A 16,261-nucleotide genomic window follows, 5' to 3' on the forward strand; every position below is an offset into this window, starting at 1 on the left:
TATATATATATATATTTTTTTTTTTTTTTTTTTTTTTTTTTTTTTTTTTTACTCGGAAGGAGTAGCAATAATGTTGAAGGATAAGCTATGGCAGGAAAAGAGGGACTACAAATGCATAAGTTCAAGGATTATGTGGAGTAAAATAAAGATTGGATGTGAAAAGTGGGTTATAGTAAGCGTGTATGCATCTGGAGAAGAGAGAAGTGTAGAGGAGAGAGAGAGATTTGGGAAATGTTGAGTGAATGCGTGGGGAGTTTTGAATCAAGTGTGAGAGTAATGGTGGTTGGGGATTTCAATGCTAAAGTGGGTAAAAATGTTATGGAGGGAGTAGTAGGTAAATTTGGGGTGCCAGGGGTAAATGTAAATGGGGAGCCTTTAATTGAGCTATGTGAAGAAAGAAATTTGGTAATAAGTAATACATATTTTATGAAAAAGAGGATAAATAAATATACAAGGTATGATGTAGCACGTAATGAAAGTAGTTTGTTAGATTATGTATTGGTGGATAAAAGGTTGATGGGTAGGCTCCAGGATGTACATGTTTATAGAGGGGCAACTGATATATCAGATCATTATTTAATTGTAGCTACAGTTAGAGTAAGAGGTAGATGGGAAAAGAGGAAGGTGGCAACAACAAGTAAGAGGGAGGTGAAAGTGTATAAACTAAGGGAGGAGGAAGTTCGGGCGAGATATAAGCGACTATTGGCAGAAAGGTGGGCTAGTGCAAAGATGAGTAGTGGGGGGGTTGAAGAGGGTTGGAATAGTTTTAAAAATGCAGTATTAGAATGTGGGGCAGAAGTTTGTGGTTATAGGAGGGTGGGGGCAGGAGGAAAGAGGAGTGATTGGTGGAATGATGAAGTAAAGGGTGTGATAAAAGAGAAAAAGGTAGCTTACGAGAGGTTTTTACAAAGCAGAAGTGTTTTAAGAAGAGCAGAGTATATGGAGAGTAAAAGAAAGGTGAAGAGAGTGGTGAGAGAGTGCAAAAGGAGAGCAGATGAAAGAGTGGGAGAGGCACTGTCAAGAAATTTTAATGAAAATAAGAAAAAATTTTGGAGTGAGTTAAACAAGTTAAGAAAGCCTAGGGAAAGTATGGATTTGTCCGTTAAAAACAGAGTAGGGGAGTTAGTAGATGGGGAGAGGGATGTATTAGGTAGATGGCGAGAATATTTTGAGGAACTTTTAAATGTTGAGGAAGAAAGGGAGGCGGTAATTTCATGCACTGGCCAGGGAGGTATACCATCTTTTAGGAGTGAAGAAGAGCAGAATGTAAGTGTGGTGGAGGTACGTGAGGCATTACGTAGAATGAAAAGGGGTAAAGCAGCTGGAACTGATGGGATCATGACAGAAATGTTAAAAGCAAGGGGGGATATAGTGTTGGAATGGTTGGTACTTTTGTTTAATAAATGTATGAAAGAGGGGAAGGTACCTAGGGATTGGCGGAGAGCATGTATAGTCCCTTTATATAAAGGGAAAGGGGACAAAAGAGATTGTAAAAATTATAGAGGAATAAGTTTACTGAGTATACCAGGAAAAGTATACGGTAGGGTTATAATTGAAAGAATTAGAGGTAAGACAGAATGTAGAATTGCGGATGAGCAAGGAGGCTTCAGAGTGGGTAGGGGATGTGTAGATCAAGTGTTTACATTGAAGCATATATGTGAACAGTATTTAGATAAAGGTAGGGAAGTTTTTATTGCATTTATGGATTTAGAAAAGGCATATGATAGAGTGGATAGAGGAGCAATGTGGCAGATGTTGCAAGTTTATGGAATAGGTGGTAAGTTACTAAATGCTGTAAAGAGCTTTTATGAGGATAGCGAGGCTCAGGTTAGGGTGTGTAGAAGAGAGGGAGAATACTTCCCGGTAAAAGTAGGTCTTAGACAGGGATGTGTAATGTCACCATGGTTGTTTAATATATTTATAGATGGGGTTGTAAAAGAAGTAAATGCTAGGGTGTTCGGGAGAGGGGTGGGATTAAATTATGGGGAATCAATTTCAAAATGGGAATTGACACAGTTACTTTTTGCTGATGATACTGTGCTTATGGGAGATTCTAAAGAAAAACTGCAAAGGTTAGTGGATGAGTTTGAGAATGTGTGTAAAGGTAGAAAGTTGAAAGTGAACATAGAAAAGAGTAAGGTGATGAGGGTGTCAAATGATTTAGATAAAGAAAAATTGGATATCAAATTGGGAAGGAGGAGTATGGAAGAAGTGAATGTTTTCAGATACTTGGGAGTTGACGTGTCGGCGGATGGATTTATGAAGGATGAGGTTAATCATAGAATTGATGAGGGAAAAAAGGTGAGTGGTGCATTGAGGTATATGTGGAGTCAAAAAACGTTATCTATGGAGGCAAAGAAGGGAATGTATGAAAGTATAGTAGTACCAACACTCCTATATGGGTGTGAAGCTTGGATGGTAAATGCAGCAGCGAGGAGACGGTTGGAGGCAGTGGAGATGTCCTGTTTAACCCTTTCAGGGTCCGTCCCGTAGATCTACGGCTTTACGTTCAGGGTCCAAACCGTAGATCTACGCCATGAGCTCAGCTCACTCTGATAAACTGTGAGTGGTACATTTGGGCCTAGATATGAGAGAATACATCTATGTGGTATGTGTGCACCACATAAAACAGATCCTGCAGCACACTGTGTATAATGAGAGAAAAAAAATGAAATCATGATTTTTCGATTAAAACAGCAACTTTGCAGTGTTTTTTCGTATGTTTTTTATAGTTGTATTTGCGATTTCTTGGTCTCATTTGATAGAATGGAAGACATATTACAGAAATAGAGATGATTTTGATTGGTTTAGCACTGGAAATGGCTTGAAACTGAGCTCAAAGTAGCGGAAATGTTAAATTTTTGCCGATATTCAAGAGTAAACAAACGACCTCACACGTCTAATACACGTCAGTTGGTGGGTCTAATATACATTCACAAATATGGTGATGATATTTATACAATTATTACAGTATTGCATAACAGTAAATCTTCTATTTTTTGGTGTGAATAAAAATTCATTATGTGAATAAAAAATCAAAATGGAATTTATTTGTAAAGCCTCAAAACATAACTAATGAACAGAGGAAATGTTAGTTTAGTGCCAGGAATGCCTACATTGTTCATTCTGGACCCTATTTTGAAATTGGAATATTTTGAACTTTGTGTTAAATTGGCCAAATTAACAATTTCCGATCACTTTATTTTGTAGTTGAAACAGTTGACTTGGCGATTTCTTGTGCTCAATCGATAGAATAGAAGTAATACTAGTGAAATAGCTAAGAATTTGGTTGATTGGAATAATGTAATTGGCCTAAAATGGGAGTCAAAGTCGGCAAAATCGCCGATTCGTAAATATCGCTGACACATCAAAATTCGCGAGAGCATAATTTCGTCAATTTTCCACCAAATTTCGTACTTTTTGTTTTATTACCTTCACAAAAAGATTCTCTACGATTTCATAAGAAAAAATAACAATTTTTTTTTTTTAAAATTCTTGGACACTGGTGCGTGACTCCAGATTTGGGCCTTGGACCCTGAAAGGGTTAAGGGCAATGTGTGGTGTAAATATTATGCAGAAAATTCGGAGTGTGGAAATTAGGAGAAGGTGTGGAGTTAATAAAAGTATTAGTCAGAGGGCAGAAGAGGGGTTGTTGAGGTGGTTTGGTCATTTAGAGAGAATGGATCAAAGTAGAATGACATGGAAAGTATATAAATCTATAGGGGAAGGAAGGCGGGGTAGGGGTCGTCCTCGAAAGGGTTGGAGAGAGGGGGTAAAGGAGGTTTTGTGGGCGAGGGGCTTGGACTTCCAGCAAGCGTGCGTGAGCGTGTTAGATAGGAGTGAATGGAGACGAATGGTACTTGGGACCTGACGATCTGTTGGAGTGTGAGCAGGGTAATATTTAGTGAAGGGATTCAGGGAAACCGGTTAATTTCATATAGTCGGACTTGAGTCCTGGAAATGGGAAGTACAATGCCTGCACTTTAAAGGAGGGGTTTGGGATATTGGCAGTTTGGAGGGATATGCTGTGTGTCTTTATATGTGTATGCTTCTGGACTGTTGTATTCTGAGCACCTCTGCAAAAACAGTGATAATGTGCGAGTGTGGTGAAAGTGTTGAATGATGATGAAAGTATTTTCTTTTTGGGGATTTTCTTTCTTTTTTTTGGGTCACCCTGCCTCGGTGGGAAACGGCCGACTTGTTGAAAAAAAAAAAAAAAAATACATATACATATATATCTACATGTATATATAAAACCCACCGTCTTCTTACCTTCACAAGGTACATAGCTTTGTTTATATAACCTAGTGTCCACCTACCTTCACATGATATTTTGCTTCATCATCATTCTCAAGACGAGGAACCTTCTCAAACGTGACTCCTCCCGGGACCTTCTCATTGACCAACTCATAGAGTTCTCTGACACAGTTGACGGGAATGTCTGTCAGGTGTTTATTTAACATATCTCCCATCATTACCTTTATTACTTCCCAGGTTTCCTGAGGAAAAATAATATAAAACATACACTACATACAATAACCTCTCATAAACCTCCCCTATGTGATGATTTTTTTTGTAAATACAAAGGAAAACCTTATCCAAAAACTGAATAGCTGCATTACGAAGTCCTTTCAAAGTGCTATCAATCTTTACAATTACATTTATTATATTAATACAGTAGACCCCTGATTTTCGTAATTAATCCGTTCCAGAAGGTTGGCCGAAATGGCCGAAAACTGAAGTAATATTTCCCATAAGAAATAATGTAAATCCAATTAATCCATTTAAGACACCCAAAAATATTAACATAAATACAATTTATAGAGAATAACTATAGTTTTACATACAGAAAATAATGAGAAATAAATATAAATGACTAATTTTAAAGATAAATGAACATTACATACTTTTATTGAAGACTCTTGTTGGTGAGTAGTATTTATTTGTAATCCCAGGCGGACTACATCCTAGTGTATACTTACCGGCTACATACAATGCGGCCTACAGCCATATTATTACCACTGACAAATCATGTTCACCGAGTTTAATCGTTTCTAACAACTACCTTTAGATGGCATCATGAGCAAAGGGAGAAGTAATGAATAATTCGGGCTGAGAATTGTAAACAAAAGCTTATGTACTGAGGGCGGTTAATGGGCCAACGCAGATACAGTTTTCTCTAATGCTGGACCAGAGAAAACGTAATGTTTACCCTCCACCGCATATAAACATTGCATGTTTGTATGCTATGTAATGTGTTTCTTACATAATTCTGAAAAAAATATCATAGATGGATTAATGAAAATATCTATATTAATGTAAAATAAGACATTTAATGTGCCCAAGAGTGATTATTATTATGTACTATTAGTATTACTATGGCATTAAGACTAAAGGGACACTCTGAGTGAATTAGTAACAAAGGCATGTTTATGTGCTATGTAATGTGTTTCTTACATAATTTTGAAGAAAATATCATAGATGGATTAATGAAAATGTCTATATTAACCTAAAATAAGACATTTAATGTGCCTAAGAGTGAGTCACAAACGTATGAGTGGCACAGGCGTATAGATTTCCAAGGGGATGTACAAAACCCAGGGGAAAATTTCGCCAAAAAAAGTGCTCGAAATCTGAATTGTATGATTTCTGCACCGGCCAAAAACCGGGGGTCCACTGTATTATTAGTATTGTCAAAACTAAACACTAAACCCACAAGGGGGCATATATGACAAAAATTCCACGATATACAAGATCTTCATTAGAGAGCTTACCATATTGCATTTAACATGATATAAAAAGAAATCAAACTTTATTTCTATTAAGTGGTAGAGTATATTATACAATTAGGGCAAGTGGCATATATTACTACTTAAGCCCCTTGATATGCAAAGCATTTTGGGCATATTAAATTCTCTAAAATAATTTTACTGTAACATTTGACTAGATGAGCTAACCAATGATTATATTTCAAATTTTATCTTTCACTTAGAATATAAGAAAATGGAAGATAAGAGTGAATGTGGCAAAATTTAAACAGGGAGGTAGAAGTAACAGCAAGATGGAGGGAATATACCAAGTTGTTAAACATAGATTATGAAATGAAGGCTGTGATTTGATATCTTTGGCAGGGAGGAATAAGCTCTGTTAGGACCAAGGAAGAGCCCTAGAGGAGAGTAATAAGGAAATGGTAAGGCAGTGCGTAAACTGAAAGTGGGTGAAACAGTGGGAATGGATGTTATTAAGACAGAGATGCTGGAAACAGATACAGTTTTGTATACAGTAACTGGTGTGTAGTAATTGTTTAATTTATACACTACAGAAAAACAAGATTCCCAAGGATCTGAAGAGCATACAAGTACTCTTGTACAAGTATACCTCACTAATACGGTGCTTTTCAGTTATATTCATGTTTATTATTAACAACGGTGACACGCACATCAGCCAACCAGATTTTTCTACACACTGGCAAGTGATTTGCTTTAAGGTGATGTTCACTTTACAGTGGTGGTCTGAAACCTAACCTGCTGTACTCACCTATCTGTGGTTGTAGGGGTTGAGTCATAGCTGCATTATGCATGGTGTGCAGATAGACATACCTTGCTAATATGCTATGAAAAAGGGACAATTAATCAGTGGCAGAGTCATGGGGGCTAAAGGGATTATTAAAGCCCTTTCCCAAAGATAAATGCTTTTTTATTAAAGATTAATTTTCACAGTATTATATTGACCAGTGACTGCAAAACCACCTCAACACTTCTCGCCTCAGCCTCTGGATTATACCTTAGTTAACCCTCACTCCATCTTCTAATTTCTACACTCTGAATTCTTTGCAAAATATTCACACAATACATTGCTCTCAAGCTACCTCCAGCCTCTCCTTTACTTGACACTCGAGTAATAGTGTTAAACTTTCTGCATTCTCTAAATGACATCTCTGATATTATTAGTAGTAACATTTTTATCTGTTTTTATTTTTAGTGTGGTCTACCTGTATTTTGTATTCAGTGCTTGTTTTGAATTAATTTTTCACAAATTTAGGCAAGTGAAGTATGCCAACACTGAATATCAAGTTACTTTCATTAGCCCATTAGAATTTTTTTTTTTATTAACACATCGGCCGTCTCCCACCAAGGCAGGGTGGCCCGAAAAAGAAAAATTTTCATCATCATTCACTCCATCACTGTCTTGCCAGAGGCACACTTACATTACAGTAATAAAACTGCAACATTAACACCCCTCCTTCAGAGTGCAGGCACTGTACTTCCCATTTCCAGGACTTAAGTCCGGCCTGCCAGTTTCCCTGAATCCCTTCATAAATGTTAAATGTTACCCTGCTCACACTCCAACAGTATGTCAAGTCCTAGAAACCATTTGTCTCCATTTGTTTCTACCTAACACACTCACACATGCTTGCTGGAAGTCCAAGCCCCTTGCACACAAAACCTCCTTTACCCCCTTCCTCCAACCTTTCCTAGGCTGACCCTTAACCCGACATGTACCCCGCCTTCCCTCCATCATGCCCCATGTGGCGCATGATGGAGAAAACAAAACTGTGACCATATGTATGGTTTAAAACAGCGACTTGATGTGTTTTCTCAGATTTTTTTATTTTATTGGTGGTTTCTTAGTATCATATGATACAATAGAAGACATGCTACTGAGAGATGATTTTCATTGGTTTCAGAACCGGAAGTAGCTTGAAATTGACCTCAAAGTAGCAGAAATATGTGATTTCATGCATGTATGCATGTGTGCTTATGTGTAATTCTCCCAATAGTGAGGCAGTGTTAACTACATCACTATTAATATTTTAAAAGTATCAGCCATTTTTTTCCACTAATGCTGATACACATACCAATACTGAAACCTTTGCACATCCCTAAATTATTATTATTATTATTAACATGGAAAGATCTGCCACTGTCAAGATAACAGCAGACACTAACCTGCAGAGACCTGCCCCTGTCAAGATAACAGAAGACACTAACCTGTAGAGACCTGCTACTATCAAGATAACAGCAGACACCACTAACCTGCAGAGACTTGCCAGTGTCAAGATGACAGCACACACCACTAACCTGCAGAGACCTGCCACTGTCAAGATAACAGCAGACATCACTAACCTGCAGAGACCTGCCACTGTCAAGATGACAGCACACACCACTAACCTGCAGAGACCTGCCACTGACAAGATAACAGCAGATACCACTAACCTGCAGAGACCTGCCGCTGTCAAGATATACAGCACCAACGATGGACTCCACAAGATCACCAAGCGCTTTAGGAATGTCCACATCCTGTAAGGGAAAATAAGTACCATCATTGTTATTATTCCTTTAATGATTATTTAGTCAAGATAATTTTTATATTTAGGTAGAAGGTTGGTAGACAGCAACTGCCTTGGGAGTTACTACCATCCTGTGGTGGTGGGTTGGTAGACAGCAACCGCCAAGGGAGGTACTACTGTCCTGCCAAGTGAGTGTAAAACGGAAACCTGTAATTGTTTTACATGATGGTAGGATTGCTGGTGTCTTTTTTATGTCTCAAACATGCAAGATTGCAGGTAAGTCTTCCTACTTCTACTTACACTTAGGTCACACTACACTTGGGTGTACAAGCATATTTATACACACCCCTCTGGTTTTCTTCTATTTTCTTACTATTCTTGTTCTTGTTTATTTCCTCTTATCTCCATGGGGAAGTGAAACAGAATTCTTCCTCCATAAGTCATGCATGTCATAAGGAGAGACTGAACTGCCAAGAGCAAGGGGCTAGTAACCCCTTCTCCTGTATACATTACTAAAGTTAATAAGAGAAACTTTGTTTTTCATTTTGGGCCACCCTATCTCGGTAAGATACAGCCAGTTTGTTGAAAGAAGATAATAATTATAATCAAAAGTAAATGCTAAACCCAAAAGGATCATACAGCACTGCATTATTCATGGTAAGTACTTTTTGTGGTATTTTGTAGTGTTCTTGTAGTGCTTTTGAAGTGTTTTTGTACAAAGGCCATGCAGAATCAAGGTCCTTAGGCTGTATCAAAGAAGGTGGCAGCTTCTTTTCCTTGGATTAAGAGCTCTTTCCCATCATTAAGACATCCTGCTCGAAGGAAGAAGAGAAAATTGCAGTAAACTCTCTTATAAAGCTCCTCCTTTCTGTGAAGGTTTTCACATACATGACTGAAATGTGTATAGTACAGATAATTGTAGAATTGTGGATGAGCAAGGTTTTAGAGTGGGTAGGGGATGTGTAGATCAAGTGTTTACATTGAAGCATATATGTGAACAGTATTTAGATAAAGGTATTTATGGGTTTAGAAAAGGCATATGATAGAGTGGATAGGGGAGCAATGTGGCAGATGTTGCAAGTATATGGAATAGGTGGTAGGTTACTAAATGCTGTAAAGAGTTTTCATGAGGATAGTGAGGCTCAGGTTAGGGTGTGTAGAAGAGAGGGAGACTACTTCCCGGTAAAAGTAGGTCTTAGACAGGGATGTGTAATGTCACCATGGTTGTTCAATATATTTATAGATGGGGTTGTAAAAGAAGTAAATGCTAGGGTGTTCGGGAGAGGGATGGGATTAAATGGAAAGTGACACAGCTACTTTTTGTGATGATACTGTGCTTATGGGAAATTCTAAAGAAAAATTGCAAAGGTTAGTGGACAAATTTGGGAGTGTGTGTAAAGGTAGAAAGCTGAAAGTGAACATAGAAAAGAGTAAGGTGATGAGGGTATCAAATGATTTAAAGAAAAATTGGATATCAAATTGAGGAGGAGGAGTATGGAAGACGTGAATGTTTTCAGATACAGTGGACCATTGACCAACGATGGCATCGATTAACGATAAATCCGACCAGCGATACATTTTAACGCAAAAATTTTGCCTCGACTAGCGCTAAAAAACTCGACCAACACTATTCGTCCCGTCTGAGACGCGTCCACTTCTGGCCAGTGTTTACAAGCCAGCCAGCCACCGCGGTCGCTTCCAAGCATACAATTGGAACATTTCATATTATCACAGCCTTTTTAGTGATTGCACCTGCAAAATAAGTCACCATGGGCCCCAAGAAAGCTTCTAGTGCCAACCCTACAGCAAAAAGGGTGAGAATTACTATGGATATGAAGAAAGAGATCACTGCTAAGTATGAAAGTGGAGTGCGTGTCTCCGAGCTGGCCAGGTTGTACACAAAACCCCAATCAACTATTGCTACTATTGTGGCCAAGAAAACGGCAATCAAGGAAGCTGTTCTTGCCAAAGGTGCAACTATGTTTTCGAAACTGAGATCGCAAGTGATAGAAGATGTTGAGAGACTGTTATTGGTGTGGATAAACGAAAAACAGATACAGTGGACCCCCGGTTAACGAACTTTTTTCATTCCAGTAGTATGTTCAGGTGCCAGTACTGACCGAATTTTTTCCCATAAGGAATATTGTGAAGTAGATTAGTCAATTTCAGACCCCCAAACATACACGTACAAACGCACTTACATAAATACACTTACATAATTGGTCGCATTTGGAGGTGATCGTTATGCGGGGGTCCACTGTAGTAGGAGATAGCGTCTCTCAAGCGATCATATGTGAAAAGGCTAGGAAGTTGCATGAGGATTTAATTAGAAAAATGCCAGCAACTAGTGGTGATGTGAGTGAATTTAAGGCCAGCAAAGGTTGGTTTGAGAGATTTAAGAATCGTAGTGGCATACATAGCGTGATAAGGCATGGTGAGGCTGCCAGTTTGGACCAAAAAGCAGCTGAAAAATATGTGCAGGAATTCAAGGAGTACATAGACAGTGAAGAATTGAAACCTGAACAAGTGTTTAATTGTGACACTGACAATGTTGTGAAACACTTTAGGAATGTCATACAGGAGCGGGAGGTACAGACCTCTATGGACAGATATGTTGTGCGACAGAGGTCCAGTGACTCTCAAGCTGGTCCTAGTGGCATTAAAAGAAGAAGGGAAGTAACCCTGAAAAAGGACTTGCCACCTCAAGTCCTAATGGAAGGGGATTCCCCTTCTAAACACTAACACCATCAATGCTCTCCCCTCCTCCCATCCCATCAATCATCACCAGATCTTCAATAAAGGTAAGTGTCATGTAACTGTGCATGTCTTCTTCAGTTTGTGTGTATTAAAATTAATATTTCATGTGGTAAAAAAAAATTCTTTCAATACTTTTGGGTGTCTTGCATGGATTAATTTGATTTCCATTATTTCTTATGGGGAAAATTAACTCGACTAATGATAATTTCGATTAACGATGAGCTCTCAGGAACGGATTAACATCACTGGTCGAGGGTCCACTGTATTTGGGAGTTGACGTGTCAGCGGATGGATTTATGAAGGATGAGGTTAATCATAGAATTGATGAAGGAAAAAAGGTGAGTGGTGCATTGAGGTATATGTGGAGACAAAAAATGTTATCTATGGAGGCAAAGAAGGTAATGTATTAGAGTACAGCAGTACCAACACTCTTATATGAGTGTGAGGCTTGGGTTGTAAATGCTGCAGCGAGGAGGCGGTTGGAGGCAGTGGAGATGTCCTGTCTAAGGGCAATGCGTGGTGTAAATATTATGCAGAAAATTTGGAGTGTGGAAATTAGGAGAAGGTGTGGAGTTAATAAAAGTATTAGTCAGAGGGCTGAAGAGGGGTTATTGAGGTGGTTTGGTCATTTAGAGAGAATGGGTCAAAGTAGAATGACATGGAGAGCATATAAATCTGTAGGGGAAGGAAGGCAGGGTAGGGGTCATCCTCAAAAAGGTTGGAGGGAGGGGGTAAAGGAGGTTTTTGTGGGCGAGGGGCTTGGACTTCCAGCAAGCGTGCGTGAGCGTGTTAGATAGGAATGACTGGAGACGAATGATATTTGGGACCTGACGAGCTGTTGGAGTGTGAGCAGGGCAATATTTAGTGAAGGGATTCAGGGAAACTGGTTATTTTATATAGCTGGACTTAGAGTCCTGGAAATGGGAAGTACAATGCCTGCACTCTAAAGGAGGGCTTTGGGATATTGGCAGTTTGGAGGGATATGTTGTGTATCTTTATACGTATATACTTCTAAACTTTTGTATTCTGAGCACCTCTGCAAAAACAGTGATTATGTGTGTGAGGTAAAAGTGTTGAATGATGATAAAAGTATAGCATGTAATACGAAATATAAGTAGTAGGTTCGTAGACAGCAACCGCCCAGGGAGGTACAGTGGACCCCCGCATACCGTAGGCATCACATAACGTTAAATCCGCATACCGATACATTTTATCGCTAAGATTTTGCCTTGCATACCGCTAAAAAACCCGCTCAATGCTATTCGTCCAAGACGCGTCTAATGTGCGGCCTGAGCCACCCTCACATGTTCCGCCGGTGGCATTGTTTACCAGCCAGCCTCCGCGGTAACATCCAAGCATACAATCGGAACATTTCGTATTATTACAGTGTTTTTGGTGATTTTATCTGCAAAATAAGTGACCATGGGCCCCAAGAAAGCTTCTAGTGCCAACACTACAGAAATAAGGGTGAGAATTACTATAGAGATGAAGAAAGAGATCACTGCTAAGTATGAAAGTGGAGTGCGTGTCTCCGAGCTGGCCAGGTTGTACAGTAAACCCCAATCAACCATCGCTACTATTGTGTCCAACAAAACGGCAATCAAGGAAGCTGCTCTTGTCAAAGGTTCAACTGTGTTTTTGAAACAGAGATCACAAGTGATGGAAGATGTTGAGAGACTCTTATTGGTATGGATAAATGAAAAACAGATAGCAGGAGATAGCATCTCTCAAGTGATCATAAGTGAAAAGGCTAGGAAGTTGCATGAGGATTTAATTAAAAAAATGCCTGCAACTAGTGATGATGTGAGTGAATTTAAGGCCAGCAAAGGTTGGTTTGAGAGATTTAAGAAGTGTAGTGGCATACATAGTGTGATAAGGCATGGTGAGGCTGCCAGTTCGGACCACAAAGCAGCTGAAAAATATGTGCAGGAATTCAAGGAGTACATAGACAGTGAAGGACTGAAACCTGAACAAGTGTTTAATTGTGATGAAACAGGCCTGTTTTGGAAGAAAATGCCAAGCAGGACCTACATTACTCAGGAGGAAAAGGCACTCCCAGGACATAAGCCTATGAAAGACAGGCTTACTCTGTTGATGTGTTCCAATGCACTAGCAAAGTGAAGCCTTTATTAGTGTATCACTCAGAAACTCCCAGAGCGTTCAGGCAAAAGAATATCCTCAAGGCTAATTTGTGTGTGCTGTGGAGGGCAAACAGTAAGGCATGGGTCACTAGGGACTTTTTCTATGACTGGTTACACCAAGCATTTGCCCCCAATGTGAAAGATTACCTAACTGAAAAGAAATTAGACCTTAAGTGCCTCCTGGTGTTAGACAATGCCCCTGGTCATCCTACAGACGTGGCAGAGCAACTTTATGGGGACATGAGCTTCATTAAGGTGAAGTTTTTGCCTCCTAATACCACTCCTCTCCTGCAGCCCATGGGCCAGCACGTTATTGCAAACTTCAAAAAACTGTACACAAAAGCTCTGTTTGAAAGGTGCTTTGTAGTGACCTCAGAAACTCAATTGACTCTAAGAGAGTTTTGGAGAGATCACTTTAATATCTTCAATTGTGTAAACCTTATAGGTAAGGCTTGGGAGGGAGTGACTAAGAGGACCTTGAACTCTGCTTGGAAGAAACTGTGGCCAGAATGTGTAGACCAAAGGGATTTTGAAGGGTTTGAGGCTAACCCTGGGAATCCTATGCCAGTTGAGGAATCCATTGTGGCATTGGGAAAGTCCTTGGGGTTGGAGGTTAGTGGGGATGATTTGGAAGAGTTGGTGGAGGAGGACAATGAAGAACTAACCACTGATGAGCTGCTAGATCAACTTCAACAGCAAGAGGCCAGACCTGAGGAAACTGGTTCGGAAGAGGGGAGAGAGAAATTGAAGAAGTTGCCTACTTCAAAGATTAAGGAAATGTGTGGAATGTGGCTTAAAGTGCAAACCTTTTTTGATGACAATCACCCTAACACAGCTATTGCAAGCCGTGCTGGTGACTATTACACTGACACTGTTGTGAAACACTTTAGGAAAGTCATAAAGGAACGAGAGGTACAGGCCACTATGGACAGATATGTTGTGCGACAGAAGTCCAGTGACTCTGAAGCTGGTCCTAGTGGCATTAAAAGAAGAGGGGAAGTAACCCCAGAAAAGGACTTGACACCTCAAGTCTTAATGGAAGGGGATTCCCCTTCTAAACACTAAGACTCTCTCCTCCTCCCATCCCATCAATCATCACCAGATCTTCAATAAAGGTAAGTGTCATGTAACTGTGCATGCCTTTTTCAGTTTGTGTGTATTAAAATTAATATTTCATGTGGTAAAATTTTTTTTTTTCATACTTTGGGGTGTCTTGCATGGATTAATTTGATTTCCATTATTTCTTATGGGGAAAATTCATTCGCATAACGATAATTTTGCATAACAATGAGCTCTCAGGAACGGATTAATATCGTTATGCGGGGGTCCACTGTACTACCGTCCTGCCAAGTGAGTGTAAAACGAAAGCCTGTAATTGTTTTACATGATGGTAGGATTGCTGGTGTTCTTTTTTCTGTCTCATAAACATGCAAGATTTCAGGTACGTCTTGCTAATTCTACTTGCACTTAGGTCACACTACACATACATGTACAAGCACATATATACACACCCCTCTGGGTTTTCTTCTATTTTCTTTCTAGTTCTTATTCCTGTTTATTTCCTCTTATCTCCATGGGGAAGTGGAACAGAATTCTTCCTCCGTAAGCCATGCGTGTTGTAAGAGGCGGCTAAAATGCCGGGAGCAAGGGGCTAGTAACCTCTTCTCCTGTATATATTACTAAATGTAAAAGGAGAAATTATCGCTTTTCCTTTTGGGCCACCCTGCCTTGGTGGGATACAGCCAGTGTGCTGAAAGAAAGAAGAGAGTTAAGAAAGAGAAGAGTTAACTGTATATGATGGAAATACAGTGGACCCCCGGTTAACGATATTTTTTCACTCCAGAAGTATGTTCAGGTGCCAGTACTGACCGAATTTGTTCCCATGAAATGTAGTGTTAGAGTGTTCAGCAGAAGTTTGTGGTTACAGGAAAGTGGGTGCAGGAGGGAAGAGGAGCGATTGGTGGAATGATGATGTAAAGAGAGTAGTAAGGGAGAAAAAGTTAGCATATGAGAAGTTTTTACAAAGTAGAAGTGATGCAAGGAGGGAAGAGTATATGGAGAAAAAGAGAGAGGTTAAGAGAGTGGTGAAGCAATGTAAAAAGAGAGCAAATGAGAGAGTGGGTGAGATGTTATCAACAAATTTTGTTGAAAATAAGAAAAAGTTTTGGAGTGAGATTAACAAGTTAAGAAAGCCTAGAGAACAAATGGATTTGTCAGTTAAAAATAGGAGAGGAGAGTTATTAAATGGAGAGTTAGAGGTATTGGGAAGATGGAAGGAATATTTTGAGGAATTGTTAAATGTTGATGAAGATAGGGAAGCTGTGATTTCGTGTATAGGGCAAGGAGGAATAACATCTTGTAGGAGTGAGGAAGAGCCAGTTGTGAGTGTGGGGGAAGTTCGTGAGGCAGTAGGTAAAATGAAAGGGGGTAAGGCAGCCGGGATTGATGGGATAAAGATAGAAATGTTAAAAGCAGGTGGGGATATAGTTTTGGAGTGGTTGGTGCAATTGTTTAATAAATGTATGGAAGAGGGTAAGGTACCTAGGGATTGGCAGAGAGCATGCATAGTTCCTTTGTATAAAGGCAAAGGGGATAAAAGAGAGTGCAAAAATTATAGGGGGATAAGTCTGTTGAGTGTACCTGGTAAAGTGTATGGTAGAGTTATAATTGAAAGAATTAAGAGTAAGACGGAGAATAGGATAGCAGATGAACAAGGAGGCTTTAGGAAAGGTAGGGGGTGTGTGGACCAGGTGTTTACAGTGAAACATATAAGTGAACAGTATTTAGATAAGGCTAAAGAGGTCTTTGTGGCATTTATGGATTTGGAAAAGGCGTATGACAGGGTGGATAGGGGGGCAATGTGGCAGATGTTGCAAGTGTATGGTGTAGGAGGTAGGTTACTGAAAGCAGTGAAGAGTTTTTACGAGGATAGTGAGGCTCAAGTTAGAGTATGTAGGAAAGAGGGAAATTTTTTCCCAGTAAAAGTAGGCCTTAGACAAGGATGTGTGATGTCACCGTGGTTGTTTAATATATTTATAGATGGGGTTGTAAGAGAAGTAAATGCGAGGGTCTT

At 39.5% G+C, this 16,261-nt stretch overlaps 1 protein-coding gene across 3 annotated transcripts in view; it reads right to left on the reverse strand.

Annotated features, from left to right (window-relative positions):
* Positions 1–16,261, reverse strand: part of LOC128697058 (endoribonuclease Dicer-like) — a 72,790-nt gene that overhangs the window by 13,330 nt on the left and 43,199 nt on the right. For 2 of the 3 annotated variants that reach the window (XM_070095323.1, XM_070095325.1), the window contains 2 exons: positions 8,217–8,300; positions 4,320–4,499 (listed from right to left, as the gene is read on the reverse strand). In XM_070095323.1, coding sequence (XP_069951424.1) covers positions 4,320–4,499; positions 8,217–8,300 — 264 coding nt within the window. The remainder of the gene's footprint in view (positions 1–4,319; positions 4,500–8,216; positions 8,301–16,261) is intronic. The other variant, XM_070095324.1, reaches the window with a different exon arrangement.

Source organism: Cherax quadricarinatus, chromosome 49 (genome assembly GCF_038502225.1).
Source record: "Cherax quadricarinatus isolate ZL_2023a chromosome 49, ASM3850222v1, whole genome shotgun sequence".
In the NCBI taxonomy this organism is placed as follows: Eukaryota; Metazoa; Arthropoda; class Malacostraca; order Decapoda; family Parastacidae; genus Cherax; species Cherax quadricarinatus.